Source organism: Megalobrama amblycephala, linkage group LG9, assembly GCF_018812025.1.
Source record: "Megalobrama amblycephala isolate DHTTF-2021 linkage group LG9, ASM1881202v1, whole genome shotgun sequence".
NCBI classification, from domain to species: domain Eukaryota; kingdom Metazoa; phylum Chordata; class Actinopteri; order Cypriniformes; family Xenocyprididae; genus Megalobrama; species Megalobrama amblycephala.
In genome coordinates this window covers 18225415-18242028 of record NC_063052.1, presented here as the reverse complement: position 1 = coordinate 18242028, position 16614 = coordinate 18225415, and the positions used below count along the sequence as shown (strand labels likewise).

Below are 16614 nucleotides of genomic sequence, written 5' to 3'. Positions count from 1 at the left end.
TGGATGTGGATGGAGGCACTTTCTTCAGCTCCATACTCGTTGGTCTCGCTCACTGCCATTATAAAGCTCGGATGTGTCAGAATATTTATTAATATAACTCCGATTGTGTTCATCTGAAAGAAGAAAGTCATATACAGGTGCTGGTCATATAATTAGAACATCATCAAAAAGTTGATTTATTTCACTAATTCCATTCAAAAAGTGAAACTTGTATATTATATTCAATCATTACACACAGACTGATATATTTCAAATGTTTATTTCTTTTAATTTTGATGATTATATCTGACAACTAAGGAAAATACCAAATTCAGTATCTCAGAAAATTAGAATATTACTTAAGACCAATACAAAGAAATGATTTTTAGAAATCTTGGGCAACTGAAAAGTATGAACATGAAAAGTATGAGCATGTACAGCACTCAAGTACTTAGTTGGGGCTCCTTTTGCCTGAATTGCTGCAGCAATGCGGCGTGGCATGGAGTCGATCAGTCTGTGGCACTGCTCAGGTGTTATGAGAGCCCAGGTTGCTCTGACAGTGGCCTTCAGCTCTTCTGCATTGTTGGGTCTGGCATATCGCACCTTCCTCTTCACAATACCCCATAGATTTTCTATGGCCAATTAAGAACAGGGATACCATGGTCCTTAAACCAGGTACTGGTAGCTATGGCATTGTGTGCAGGTGCCAAGTCCTGTTGGAAAATGAAATCTGCATCTCCATAAAGTTGGTCAGCAGCAGGAAGCATGAAGTGCTCTAAAACTTCCTGGTATACGGCTACGTTGACCTTGGACCTCAGAAAACACAGTGGACCAACACCAGCAAATGACATGGCACCCCAAACCATCACTGACTCTGGAAACTTTACACTGGACCTCAGGCAACGTGGATTGTGTGCCTCTCCTCTCTTCCTCCAGACTCTGGGACCCTGATTTCCAAAGGAAATTCAAAATTTACTTTCATCAGAGAACATATCTTTGGATTACTCAGCAGCAGTCCAGTCCTTTTTGTCTTTAGCCCCGGCGAGACGCTTCTGACGCTGTCTGTTGTTCAAGAGTGGCTTGACACAAGGAATGCGACAGCTGAAACCCATGTCTTGCATATGTCTGTGCGTAGTGGTTCTTGAAGCACTGACTCCAGCTGCAGTCCACTCTTTGTGAATCTCCCCCACATTTTTGAATGGGTTTTGTTTCACAATCGTCTCCAGGGTGCGGTTATCCCTATTGCTTGTACACTTTTTTCTACCACATCTTTTCCTTCCCTTCACCTCTCTATTAATGTGCTTGGACACAGAGCTCTGTGAACAGCCAGCCTCTTTTGCAATGACCTTTTGTGTCTTGCCCTCCTTGTGCAAGGTGTCAGTGGTCGTCTTTTGGACAACTGTCAAGTCAGCAGTCTTCCCCATGATTGTGTAGCCTACAGAACTAGACTGAGAGACCATTTAAAGGCCATTGCAGGTGTTTTGAATTAATTAGCTGACTAGAGTGTGGCACCAGGTTTCTTCAATATTGAACCTTTTCACAATATTCTAATTTTCTGAGATACTGAATTTGGGATTTTCCTTAGTTATAATAATCAAAATTAAAAGAAATAAACATTTGAAATATATCAGTCTGTGTGTAATGAATGAATATAATATACAAGTTTCACATTTTTAATGGAATTAGTGAAATAAATCAACTTTTTGATGATATTCTAATTATATGACCAGCACCTGTACACCTAGGATGGCTTGAGGGTGAGTAAAGCTTGGGGTAATTTTTATTTGAAACTGAACTAATCCTTTAATGTTAGATTATCACCAATCCCAGTTTTTTTTTAAACATATTTTAATGATTTAAAGTAGACTACAAGTGCAAATTTAATGCATTTAAGCATTTTTTTTTGACAAGGGTAGAAAAAATGTATTTAGTACTTCAAAGTCTTTAGAAGTATTTGTTCTATTGAAGGTATTATATTTACATTAATTGCATATTTTGGGTCAGACTCCATTGGAATCCACTGGTCTTAAATTTAGTGACAGCCATTTTCAAAGATGCTACCTATGGTGAGTGTTTCAAATCAGTGTCTTGAGGTTGCATTTCGATTAAAGTAGCTGGCTGTGTAGACGGTGACAGCTTGCTGGAGTTTGGAACAGAGCCATGTGTCTCTGAGGTAAAGTGGAGGTGATTTCTTGTGGTATAAATAAACTGGTTGCTTTAGGCAGTGCAGGTGAACTCACTGTGGGAGAAAAAAAAATCACAGCAGGATTGTGATCCAGAAACGCAACCCTGGTTAACCCACTGATAATTTAACCATTCAGCCCTCAGGTAGAATACGGACACAGATTTAATTACTTTCTGAATTCATCAGAGATGCACACTGTTGGTTATTTAATACATAACAATTCCATGAAGTGAATCTTACTTAAAGAGTTCAGTTAATGCAATGCAATAAGCAAACAACCCTCTCTTATAAAAGAAAAAGCAAGACAGAATGATTGCTGTTTTGACTGACAATTTGCTTCCTGAGAATTTTATTATTTTTTATTCTTGTGGATAACAATCCCAGCATGTACCTGTGAAGACATTAGTCTATGCAGAGTGAGATTTCGAGTTCCTGGAGCAATTGTTTTTGTTGGAGTTATCTTTGATTGGCAGGTCAGTCTTTGCCCAGAGCATTTCTCACAGTCCAACAGGAGCTTGATCAATTCAAGAGGAGTGAAAAAATATATGGAAAGAAACATGGCAGGATGAATGGTTTGTGCTCCTGGGCTGCACTCTTTCAGAAACCCCTCTTTCCTGAGGTGGAGCTTTAATGCCCTCAGCTTGTTCTTCTTCTTTCCTCCTAAAGTTCCTACTCTTACGAAAAACAGCAGCATCTGTCACTGTGTTTACATGATTTTGAAGGTAGTTTTACATTTGAGATGACTCAAAAGACTTTTTTAACTTGCCCTTGTGAAAAACAGTGTGCTTAATTGTATTTAATGTGCACTTAAAGGGTACTTACTAAATTTAAAGTTCATGTATAATAAATGTACTAAATCAAAGACTATACATAGAGACAGACGATTCACTCCTATTCGTTTTGAATGGGAGAATTTGCTCAATATGGCAGAATACATCCCGCCTTCTAAGTAAAAGAGCCAATCGCTGATTGATAAAGTCATTGTATCACTGCAGCTGCCATTAGAGGCTCCGGTTTCCATAGAAACTTGAGACTCGCGCATAGGACTGCACATGCACATTGGCTCATCTAGCCTGAATCATTTTATTGCTATATTAGCATAAGAAACAACATTTATGGGACGGCTCATGTCAGATCTTGTTGCTGATTTGAAATGTGTAATTTAATTGGGAGTTCGCCTAGCAGTTTTTGAGATTTCATGATTCCCCCATTCAAATAGATTGGACTTGGTCTTGGATGCCCATAATAGCTGCCTGGAGACGTTGCGAATATGGCCACCAAGTGAACAGACTTTGCTTGAAAGGGACTTTGACTAAATGCAGCTTCATTACAAATGTGTAATTACAAATATATTTAAACACACAACATACAAGTTTTAATAGAAATGACATTAGAGCATGTTTTATGCTTTAGTAAATTAAGCAGTACGCTTGAACCATATTTTAAAGACAACATAATTATGAAATAAAAAAGTCCTACTTGAGTCCTACTTAGGGTTGCAAAGGGCCGGAAACTTTCCGGTAAATTTCCGGAAACTTTCCACGGGAACTTAACCTGGGGAATTTTGGAAATATTCCAATTTGGAAACTTAACAGGAATTTATGGGAATTTACGGGAACTTATGGGAATTAATTGGACATTTTAGGAAATTTATATAAATGTATAATATTTACATAAAAAGTGTCATATAAAAACAAATATAAACATTTTCTTTGGTCATACCATAAAATAACAGTTATTTATTTTTCGCATTCAATTAATTCTAATTTAGTTAATATGTAAAATAAATATATTTTTATTGCAACAATTGTTATGTGTTATTTATTTCAGTGTCACATGATCCTTCAGAAATCATTCTAATATGCTGATTTGATACTTTTGATACTGATTTGTAATTATCATTGTTGGAAACAGTTGTGCTGCTGAATATTTTTTGGAACCTGTAATACTATTTTCAGGATTCACTTATTAATAAAAAGTTCAAAAGAATAGAATTTATTCCAAATAGAAATCTTTTCTAACAATATCACTTTAATATCACTTTTATTTAACAATTTCACACATCCTTGCTGAATAAAAGTATTAATTTCTTTGAAAAAAACAAAGAAAAAAAAATTACTGACCCCAAATTTTGAATGGTAGTGTATGTTGTTACAAAAGATTCATATTTTAAATAAATGCTGTTCTTTAAATTTGTATGCACAATAGGGCTGCACGATATATCGCATGAGATTGTCACGCGCATTTCGTCAGTAAAGCCGGTTCCCTGATTACCGCTAAATGGCCATCACCTGCTTTCAAATGGAGCGGCATTTAATAGACAGAGCCGTAGTTCACTGAAAAGCCACGCAATATCGCGTTCATTATCAAAGGCGATTCATCTGCGATATGAACGCGATATTGCGTGGCTTTTCAGTGATCTACGGTTCTGTCTATTAAATGCCGCTCCATTTGAAAGCAGGTGATGGCGATTTAGCGGTAATCAGGGAACCGGCTTTACTGACGAAATGCGCGTGACAATCTCATGCGATATATCGTGCAGCCCTAATGCACAACTGTTTCCAACATTGATAACGGAGTATCAAATTAGCATATTAGAATGATTTCTGAAGGATCATGTGACACTGAAGACTGGAGAAATGATGCTGAAAATTCAGCCTTGCATCACAGAAATAAATTATATTTTTATGTATATCAAAATAGAAAGCCATTATTTAAAAAATCGTAGTTATGTTTCACAATATTACTGCTTTTTTCTGTATTTTTGATCAAATGTGCATGTTATGGACTGGGAGAATGCACAGTGCATGCAGGGGGTGTGGCCTCAATAGCCCTGCAGTAAGTAGTGTGCTGTGTGAATGTCAGGGTAAAAATTCAACTAAAATTGCATTAAATATGGTTGTTTTAACCAAAATTATGCTGCAATATGTTCTTTTCAACTACATTTAAGTACCCTGTCATAGGCTAACCTGTAATTTAGCAAATTCCCTTGTCCATTAATTCCCGTTAATTCCCATATATTCCCCTTAATTCCCATGGAAAGTTTCCAGCTTTGAAAATTCCCGGAATTTTGCAACCCTAGTCCTACTTACGTGGGCTAAAAAACTCTAAAGTTCAGCTAATTGCATTTATTATAAATATAAACTATAATATATTTTTTAAGTTGTTCATTTTGCACTTATAGTGAATTAATTTAAATTGTTATTTCCATAATAAGTACTCTTTTTAAAAATATGCTAAAGTGTAAGTGTTTTTTAGTGTACTAATTTAAGTTTGAATCGTTATGTAATTATTATTACTAAAGACCAAGAATGTGTATTACTGTTTGTATGCCTTCTAAGTTTCTCATCAGAGGTGCAGCAAACACCTTAACTGGTTTTACAGCAGACAAAACTACAATTGTCAGTATGTTAACATGAATTTATTTCATTTTTTTATATTCCATGACTTTAGTGTAACATACTTTTTTCTTTCTTCCTTTGTCTCATACATTTTTCTCTGACAGCCATGGTTTCGACCCCAGATAAGAACGCTCGACCCGTCAGCGCTCCCATCATGTCTCCCATCTCCCCAGGCGATGTGGCTCCTTCCCCAGTGGCATCTGCTGCCCGCACTGACCGTAAAGAGACTTCCACGCCCACAGGCCGTCTCCGTTCCTCTGAGAGGAAGAGTGAGGTGAAGGCAGAAGCCCAGGTGACAGATGGCTCCAAAACACACAGCACCAAAGCAGAGGGCACACCTGAAATCAAGGTATGGCACACACACACACACAAATATATACTATAGCTTGTTAAAATGTAATTAATCGAAATATATTTTCAATCATAATTAATACTATTATTTTATTTATTATTTTTTATTTTAACAAAATCACATTTTGTTTTAGATAATTTTAGTATGTAAATGTTTCCCCTATTTTGTGTTACTATAGATTAAAGCCTCAGAAACTTAGTCAAAATTTAAAAAGAAATGCTTTGATTTATGAATTGATCAGAAAGCAAGCCTGTAAGAAGCCTTAAGGCCTTTTTCTTAACAAGAATGACATAACAAAACCATTCAAATTAGAAACAAAATGCATCTTTACTTGAGACCACAAACAGAAGGCAGACATGATATTTGGGTCTATTTGAGACCGCAAGAGTATGCATACTCTCTCTGTGATGCTGCAGAAGGTAGCCCGGCGAGAACGGCGGCACCGTGATGCCCCGGTGGTGACGGCCACCAATGGGGAGAGAAAGAGCCAGGTTTGTGCTCATGATTTCAGCTAATCACACAAGAGCATGCACAGCAGCGAGGCTTCACTAAGGCTGTTATTATATGCAAAAGCATTTTATAAAATTGGCCCTTGACTAAGCTCCACCTCGCTTGATTAATCTTGCTTGCTCAGACAAACTTTACATAACAACGATATGAATCAAAATGCAAATGAACTATGTAAAAGTTATTAACATTAATGTATCTTGGAACAAATGTTCTAACTGATAGAGTACATATATTTATTAGAGAATGAGAGTTGCCACATAGTTGCATGCACTTCTCAATAACCTTGTGTTACTATTAGTACCCTGGCAATAACATTTTATCATATTTTTGGACAATATCTTTAAAATTGCTAAATTAAAATAAATATCATAGTTTCTCAACAGACATAACTTCTATAGACTTTTCTGTAGAACAAAGGGTGTCTAATAATATTGCAGATACCAACAGTTGCTTAGGTTGGATTGGTCAGTAATGTTAAGGCGGGGCTTAGTAAAGGATCAATTGCAAAAGCAGTAATATTATTTTCAATGATAGATCAACAGCAAAAACTTGCGTTAAAATATTAGTGCATGCTGACAATATTATAGTAACATGCTAAAGACATGCTAAAATGAACAGCTGTAAAGAAATCATAACCATCGTGAACCTTGTTTTTTGATCAAATAAGTGAGTAGCAAGAGGTAATTTGTTTTGTAGAAACTTACATGCTCTCTTCCTTCCCCTCTGGGGTCTGAACAGTCGCCACGGGCGGACACAGAGATGGTGCGCATGAGGAAGGTCAGAGCTCGTTCCATACAGTTATCACAGCATGAGGACGATGCCATTGTACTCATCATCTCCTCACTGCCCATTTTTACAACAAAAAGATCATTTTATTATTTTTTCTCATCTGCTTTGGCTGTATCTTGCTTGCACTTGTGTGAGTTTGGCTGTACCAGACAGCACTGTAGCTGTCAGATACATATTCAGGCAGCACCAGTGAATCAGTGCATACTGAGGTTTATGGAATGAGTCTTATTACCCCACAAGAGTGAAGTACTGATGAACTTTATGACATTTACATTGTTATTGTGGCATGCATTGTCTGTTGTCATGCACTGCCTTTTCCATAGATACAGACCAAAACTTTGGTTTTTATGAAAGCCAAACTGTGTTCAACTGTTGCAAACCTGAGTTACTCCAACTTTAAATCCAACTGAGATAAATAATAATTGAAATAAACACTGTTATAAACATTTTAATTGTACTTTTAATTCATTAACATTTTTAGAGAAGCAATTGAAAGAATATTTTATGGAATGTTCAAAACAACTTAAGCTATATCAACAGAAACATGCTGATAATGTATAACAGAACTGAAGAACAAAATTATTGTGATATATACACTACCAGTCAGAGGTTTGGACATACCCATTTTCCTAAAAACCCATGCCCTGGATGATTCCAGCAGTATATATTGAAAAAAGGAAGGGGCCACGCACCGAACCTTGAGGTACCCTGGCGATATCCCAAGATCTCACAAAGAATTTAACTGTAAGGTGAGAATAGTTCCTGTGATGCACAAGTTGGAGTGGATAGAAATGAGGAAGTGGCTGACAGTGTCAAAGGCTGCAGACAAGTCTAACAGAATGAGGACAGATTATCTTTAAGATGCTCTAGCCACCTGCAAGGCTTCAATAAAGGATAGCCAGGCTGAATCTGTTGAATGTTTGCTTTTAAATCAAGTCACTCAAGTTAAATCCTCACTGATTGCTGTCCAGCAGCTTGTTCTGTGAGGAAAAAAAAGAGAAACCTTATTGAAAACAGCTTGCCCAAGTGTTTTTCACCATGAATGGAAAAAGACAGACTAGTCTGCAGGTTTAATGTTAGTTACACAAGCCAGCTTGAATGTGGTGGGAAAAGTTCCAGCGCATAGCGATGCATTTATTATGCATGTGAGTGCTGTTTAAGGTGTGGGAGAGATGCTGTGTAAAAGATGGGAGGGAATAGGATCAATGGGGCAGGTGGTAGGATGGTTGGAGAGGAGAACTTTAGAGACCTCTGCCTCCATAAGAGGAGAGTAGAGATTTGCATGCTAGTCGTGGGTGTTTGTTAGTTTGTTGTGTTGAGAATTGGCTGCTGCTGATTGTTACTTTATCTTTGGAAAATTGGCAAAGTTGTAAGCCATTAGGGAGGACGTGGGAGGGAAGAGGTGAATGCCTCCACAGTTTGCGAGTGTCTGAAGTACTGTTGATCTTGTTGTGTTGTTGGATGCTTTTGCAGTGGCAACTTTGGCAGAAAAAGAAGACAGCAAAGAAATGGATCTCTTTGACTAATATGCATAGGCTTTCTAAAGATGTGGTCTCACCTGACAGCACATGCAGTGTCATTCTCAAAACCAGAGGCCCAAAGGCTTAGACTAAATGTGACTGGATAAATTTTATACAGAACCTACTCTAGAAAAAGCTATAAAACACAAGACATTTTTTAGACCACCAGGACTAATGTGTGTGGCTTAAGCTGATTCTAAATGTTATCCTCAATAATTCAAACTTGTTGATGAATTATGATTTTTGTGTGAAAACCTTCACACACAGGTTTTATGTACAACAATGCACATATGCATGGTTAGTGAATGTGACCCACTGCTACCTACTCAAGTCAGCAGAATTTGGATTTGCATTATTTTCTTTTGACTGCCATGAATAGCAAACTGGCCTAGAAGTGAAAGTACAGATGTATAATATCTAGAAAGGTTGTTGAAGTGGAGCATTATTTACATAATTTAATTTATTTAATCTTGTGAAAAAGAAGTATACTTTAGCATACAAAAGACTTACTTAAGTACTTAAAGGGATAGTTCACCAAAAAATGAAAATTTGATGTTTATCTGCTTACCCCCAGGGCATCCAAGATGTAGATGACTTTTTTTCTTCAGTCGAATGCAAATTATGATTTTTAACTGCAACCGCTGCCGTCTGTCAGTCAAATAATAGCAGTGATTGGGAACTTGAACAATAAGAGTCGAAAAAACTTCCATAGACAAATCCAAATTAAACCCTGCGGCTCGTGACGGCACATTGATGTCCTAAGACACGAAACGATCGGTTTGTGCGAGAAACCGAACAGTATTTATATAATTTTTTACCTCTAATACACCACTATGTCCAACTTCGTTCAGCTTCCGGCTAGTGAGGTCTGATCGCGCTCTGACAACGGAAGTGATGTCTCGCGCTCATTGAAGTCTATGGGTCATCACTTCCGTCTTCAGAACGCGTTTTTTGACCTCACTAACAGGAAGCTGAACGAAGTTGGACATAGTGGTGTATTAGAGGTAAAAAATGATATAAATACAGTTCAGTTTCTCGCACAAACCGATCGTTTCGTGTCTTAGGACATTAATGTGTCGTCACGAGCCGCAGGTTTTAATTTTGATTTGTCTAAGCAAGTTTCATTTACTGTTATAGTTGAAGTTCCCATCTACTGCTATTATTTGACTGACAGACGGCAGCGGTTGCAGTTAAAAATCATAATTTGCGTTCGACTGAAGAAAAAAAGTCACCTACATCTTGGATGGACTGGGGGTAAGCAGATAAACATCAAATTTTCATTTTTGGGTGAACTATCCCTTTAAGTACTTATTGCAACTTAAAGGTGCGGCAAGTAGATTTTGAACAACGCTTTTGGACATTGTTGATATTTGAAATCAACCCAAACAAACCCACCCCTCTCTTCATTGCTCCACCTCCAAAATTCACAATCCAATCCTAACCACCTTGCTCCGAGTCAGTCTCTATCCCCGGCCCGCATTCTCTAGCTGTGTGTAGTGGTTTAACAGCAAAACTCTCACTATCTGGCCACTGTTACACATGCAATGCGAGTGGATGTCTGTTTATCACAGCTGACGTGCAACAAAATGCTTCACGAAAAATAAAGCACCGTTAATGAACATGTACTAAGACCGACGGAAAATGAAAAGTTGTGATTTTCTAGGCTGATATGGCTAGGAACTATACTCTCATTCCGGCGTAATAATCAAGGAACTTTGCTGCCGTACCATGGGTGCAGCAGGCGCAATGATATTACGCAGCGCCTGTGACCCCCTGCTTGCACAGGGAGCGTGCCTTGCAACCATGGAGACATTTGTGAGAGGCGCTGCTTAATATCATTGCGCCTGCTGCACCCATGGTACGGCAGCAAAGTTCCTTGATTATTACGCCGGAATGAGAGTATAGTTCCTAGCCATATCGGCCTAGAAAATCGCAACTTTTCATTTTCTGTCGGTCTCAGTACACGATGTAACTACAGAAGAGTCAAGTTTTAAATAGGAAAAATATCGAAACTCTTTGGTCATTTTTGAGCGAGATGCTAACGGTCTAATCAGATTCAATGAACTATGCTAAGCTATGCTAAAAGTGGTACCGCCAGACCCGGAGATCGGCTGAATGGATTCGAAAATGATAAAACTCAACTGTTTAACTCTAGGAGAGTTGGAAAATGAGCCTATTTTCAAAAAAAGTGGAGTGTTCCTTTAAAGCACGGAACACACCAAGCCGACGGTCGGCCGTCGGGCAGTTTTTGTGCATCGGCCGACAAAGTTTCCTCAGTGTGTTCCGCACCGTCGGCTGAAATTGGTCCTCATCAGCTTTTTTTTCAGCCGATTCGACATGAATCGGCGTTCGGGCCGTCGGCGAGAGAGAACTCTGATTGGCTGTTCAGTATAGCAAACGAGTCAGTTCATGAGAATATAAGCAAAAGTTATGAAAGCAAGCAAATAAGTCATGAAGGCACAGACAGAAGGTTGTTCCAAATTTACGTCATCTTACCAGAGCCCTCGCATGCACAAATATTTCCATAATAAAATGAGTGGAGTGGAATAAAGAACGTGATCAGCATAACTGATATACAAAACGGTAAGCAAGCGCAGTTTTGTTTATGGTTTGTATACATGCAGTCTTAGTTTCGCTTTCCCTTTTTGCATGAAGAATATAGACAAATATATCTGCTTAAATAGACAGTTATCTCCTTTATACGCAGCACAGAACGCGCATGCTAGTTGACAGCTGGCTGAAGTTCTTTCGGTGTGTTCAAGCACACGTTTTTCCCTGACGCAGTCGACGTGAGGCGACAACACCGTTGGCATTCGTTGCCGCTAGTCGGGTTGGTGTGTCCCGATTTTGAAGTACACTACAAGTGCACATTCAACACAATTAAATACACTTCTTTTTCACAAGGGTAAGCCTGTAGATCAAAAGCTTTTAAGATCATGAGAAATAAAAATGTGGTTACTTGTGTCCAAACTTTTGACTGGTAGTGTGCCTTTATATATTGTAGATAATCATCATCAGATATTCATCTTATAACCAAGATTATCCAAAACATTTTCAAGACAAGAATTACACTGGTTGAGCCAGTGTTGCTGGGTCAGAGTGGTCAAGATGCTTAATCAAATGTAGAATTGATTTGATAACACCAGAGAGTTACAAAGTGAATATACACAGTGTTTCAAAAATTATGGCAGAGGAGCTTATTTTAAACTCATTACACTTTCATAACTTTACCCATTGCACAATTATTCCTGACCTCGCAGTCACCCCTGACCTTTGACCTCTTCCCCCCGTCTATCTGCGGCTGCTGTGGTTCATCCATATTTGATTTGTCTCCATCCCTCTACGTCCCAACACACTGAATGCAACTACAGATCAAACCTTAAAAATTACCCAAGAATCATTTCACGACTTTCTCACGTTCAAACACTGCCAACTTTTTTCCCCCCCTGTTCTTTACAGAAAAGAGCTACGAAAATTGAGGGTGAAACTATTTATATCAGACATAGCAATTTAATGTTGGAGGTTTGTATGGAAACTCTGGAAATGTCTTGTTTTTGCCGCTGCATGTCTCACTGCATGATATTCTGTTTCATCTTGTTTCTTTCTTCATTCTTCTCACTGCACATTCTCTTTTGTGTTTTGTTTTGTAGCTTAACCCTAAAGGCTTGGCATGCACTATTTACCTCACTAACTGTAATGCAAGTACTCGCTTCTATTTATTCTTTGTTTTGTTTTTTTAGCACTGTTTCGTTAAATATATGATTGGGAGTTTTGTTTATTTTATATGAAATTTATTTACTTTTTTCGTTCATAATTTCATGCAAAATTAATCTGATCCAAAAATGTAGCCAGTAGTTCTTTAGATGCCTTTTACAGGCTCTTAGCATTAATGCCTTTTATTTAATTTAGCACTAGACTCTATGCCTACTCTGTTCCAGCAAGATTTCTAATGGGCTTTTCACACTTTAAATTAATAGCCAATTTATAAACCTGTATCTTGTTTTCTGTTTATATGCTTCATACTTCACCCTGGATTATTAAATTAATCCTGGGTAGTCAGATTTTGAGATTTCACACTAGAATTAGCCTGCTGGCTGGCCTGCAAATTGACGTCATGGCTAAACAGTTCAATAGTAATGATTAAAAAAGAACAGCATGTGTACAGAACTGTCAAACTGTCACCTCATAAATCTGCTAATGTACATAAATGTCAATAATACAGTCTATTCATCACTAATTAAACTGTTTTCTATCACTGTTATTTTTAGTGGTTTCTCCTGGACACTGAAACTAAACACAATGATTGAGCAAAGCACATGGAAATTTAATCAGGGAATTCAGGATTTCATGACTCAGAGTTAAAAGTGGTGTTTAGTCTGGGTTAAAAACAAATGTTGAACCAGGGTTAAACATAGTGTGACAAGCCCATTCATTTTCTGAAAAAAGTCTACTGTTTAGCCAGATGTATAATCATTGACTGTACATTTAGCTACTAATGCATGTTTTTCTTCATTTATTTGTTATCAGATCACACGATTATATTACTGTTTTGTAGTGTTCTAATAATACTGATTACACAGCCTGTCCCAGTCATATATTTACATACTACAAAAAGCTACAAAGGCTGTTTGTCACTGTTGTCCTTGAGAGGTCTGATGAGTCTGATAATGAGTGTGACAATGGATTCTGTGACATTAACCCCTTCAGCCACACCATGACCTTTCCTCTAACCCCATGAACTCTGTATCTAACCAAACATCACGTATAACACTGTGTCTCCATCACATATACTATTATTATATTAAGTTTTTAAGTATGCTTTTGGTGTTTGAGCCAAGCACTGTTTCGCACTTTGCTTTGTTTCATAAATTAACTGATTAACAGACATGTGTCAAATATATCATATGCTGCATTGAATTGTGACAGCATATGATTTATTTAGTACACTAGATTTAGAATGGAATATAGACCAATTTGTGAAACAGCATGTTTAGAGATCAGAACCCAGCGTTTGACCCATGTCTGAACTCAAGCTTTGTTCACACTGGAGCTTAAACAACTTGTCTAGTGTTAAAACTGGTGAAGTGCTTGCATGATTACCACCTCATCTACCTCAAATTAGCAATTGGAAGAGTTTAATTATTGATATAACAACAAATTAGATGTTTTACAAACTATAGTGAGCTGACTGCCAGACTAGCTTTTAAGGTATCATAAGCATGCTCCAGCAAAGCTATACAAAAACTGATACACACAAGGATTTTTAGAGTTGATGTTAGCATCTTGCTAAGCTAAGCTAATTGCATGTATATTTTAATACATGCAAAAAAATGTTTGATATCTTTTCAGTAAAGTATACATATGTTACTTTACATTTCTGCCAAAAAGGTTTATTTGGAGGCAGAATAACGTTGCTGACTATAGCCAAAAGTATATTTCATTTTATGTGTATGCTATACTATCTGTAAAGTGCATGTGATGTAAATTTTATCATTAGCATAGCACAGTATGTTTGCTGCTAGATTTTTCTAACCACATGTGCTCTGTACACTCAGCTTACGCATGCACATTTTGTCCACAAGGTGGAAACACTAGCCCAGCCCGTTGTTTTACAGTTGCAAAAGAACAACAAACTGCTGGAGATGCAACAACAACAGATACCCATGTTGACGAGTGCTTTTGTGAGGAGTTTAAGAGATATACGCAGCTCTTTAGCAAAGACATTTTTTATCGCTCATCAAATTGCGCAAATTTGAAACCTTCTAGTCCACATATGTTGAACGACTCATGCATCAAATGAAGTATACCTTGTAAGATTGTGCATTCATGTACTATGCATATGCTAGCACTCTGTCAAAACTGAAGTATACTTTGGGCCTATCTTGTGGAACACTTACGATACTTTAAAGGGTTATGGGTTATGTAAGGGTTATGTAATTTATTACTCACCCTCATGTTATTCTACACCCTTAAGACAGTTGTTCATCTTCGGAACACAAATTAAGATATTTTTGTTGAAATCCGATGGCTCAGTGAGGCCTCTATTGCCAGCAATGTCACCGAACCTCTCAAGATCCAGAAAGGTACTCAAAACATATTAAAAACAGTTCATGTGAGTACAGTGGTTCTACCTTAATATTATAAAGCGACGAGAATACTTTTTGTGCACCAAAAAAACAAAAACATGACTTTTCAACAATATCTAGTGATGGCCGATTTCAAAACACTGCTTCAAAGCTTTATGAATCTTTTGTTTTGAATCAGTGGTTCGGAGCACCAAAGTCACGTGATTTCAGCAGTTTGATACACGATCCAAACAACTGATTCGAGACAAAAGATTCGTAAAATCAAAAATAGCTTAATTTGTGTTCCGAAGATGAATGAAGGTCTTACGGGTGTAGAACGACATGAGGGTGAGTAATAAATGACATTATTTTCATTTTTGGGTGAACTAATCCTCGAAAATACTGTCTAGGTTGTCAGCTCACTAGATTTTGGAACAGAACCATTTGCTAAATATAAATAAATAAATAGCAGTTTCAAACTACTAACCTGCAATCTTAAATTTGACACACTGTAATAAAATAGCTTTTGTAGTTTGTTACTTGAACATTGCTAAAAAGGATTTACCCAAAATTTATGGAGGAGTCCGACAAACATCTTGTCTTTGTTTATTTTCACATAGCCGCTGTCTGTCTGAAGTCAGTGAATGTAGATGATGAGGGCTGGTTTCTCATGAGAGTGTTTCACTCTTGCAGATGTTCTGTTGGGCACTGAGACACAGATCAGTTCTCTCCATTTTATTTCCAAAGTCTCTCCTGTCTACTGCAGTTAAATGAATAAAGATCAGCTGAGATTTTAGACTGTCTTTTTCTCTCTCTGTCTCATTAATCACAATCTGTCTGTACACACATGGATCGTTTGTTTTGGGCAATCACAAAATCTCCTCTCTGACATGAATATTCATAGCGTCATAGTGTCTGAGCATAGCTGATTACCCGATGCCACTGAGAGGAGATGATGGGTGACAAATCAAGCTGTGGGTGATGAGAAAAGGGGGAAAATGCAGTTAGAAGACAGTGAAAGTGGAAAAAAGAGACTTGGGTCTTGGTGGCCAATGGAAGATTTGTACACTCTAAAAAATGCTGGGTTACAAACAACCCAAGTTGGGTTGAAAATGGACAAACCCAGCGACTGGGTTGTTTTTAACCTAGCAGTTGGGTTAAATGATTGCCCAACGTGGGTAGTTTTATTTAACTCAACTATTGTTTAAAAATTACTATATGGCTGGCTTAAAATGAACCCAAAATAGGTTGGAAATTAAAAATCAATAATAAGCAATTTAATAAATGTTTATTGTTTAATTATTTTATTTAATATTAATACATGTTAATTTCCAACATATTTTGGGTTCATTTTAAGCAAGCAATACAGCATTTTTTAAACAATAGTTGGGTTAAATAAAACTACCCAGCAGGATGGGCAAACATTTAACCCAACTGCTTGGTTTAAACAAGCCAGTTGCTGGGTTTGTCCATTTTCAACCCAACTTGGGTTGTTTGTAACCCTGCATTTTTGAAGTGTAGAATGGCTTTGTGTGTGACATTCGCTTGACTAAAAACCGATGTGACTAGGGATGGGGATTAGAAGAAATGTAATGATTTTGGTTCCTTAACGACTCCATTAACTATATAAAAAAATATGTAAAATAATGATTCACTGAGTGATTTGGTTGGTGAGTTCAAACCCAAACGTTCAAAACTGATTTGTGAGTCTTTTGACTAATTAAAAACAGCTGGTTGAGTCATTCACACCTATACCGGTTACACTGTACATTTGTTGCTGCATGCAAACAGCGAGGACAACACAATATAAGTG

The 16614-nt window shown here is 37.4% G+C and overlaps 1 protein-coding gene across 12 annotated transcripts in view; it reads left to right on the top strand.

The window, feature by feature from the left end:
- The window catches only part of epb41a (erythrocyte membrane protein band 4.1a), a 100889-nt gene that overhangs the window by 63526 nt on the left and 20749 nt on the right, over positions 1-16614 (top strand). For 7 of the 12 annotated variants that reach the window (XM_048201969.1, XM_048201970.1, XM_048201963.1 and 4 more), the window contains 4 exons: positions 5670-5914; positions 6334-6408; positions 7166-7204; positions 12196-12258. In XM_048201969.1, the coding sequence (XP_048057926.1) occupies positions 5670-5914; positions 6334-6408; positions 7166-7204; positions 12196-12258 (422 nt within the window). Of the gene's footprint in view, positions 1-5669; positions 5915-6333; positions 6409-7165; positions 7205-12195; positions 12259-12386; positions 12435-16614 lie in introns of all 12 variants that reach the window. The other 5 variants (XM_048201971.1, XM_048201961.1, XM_048201966.1 and 2 more) reach the window with 5 other exon arrangements.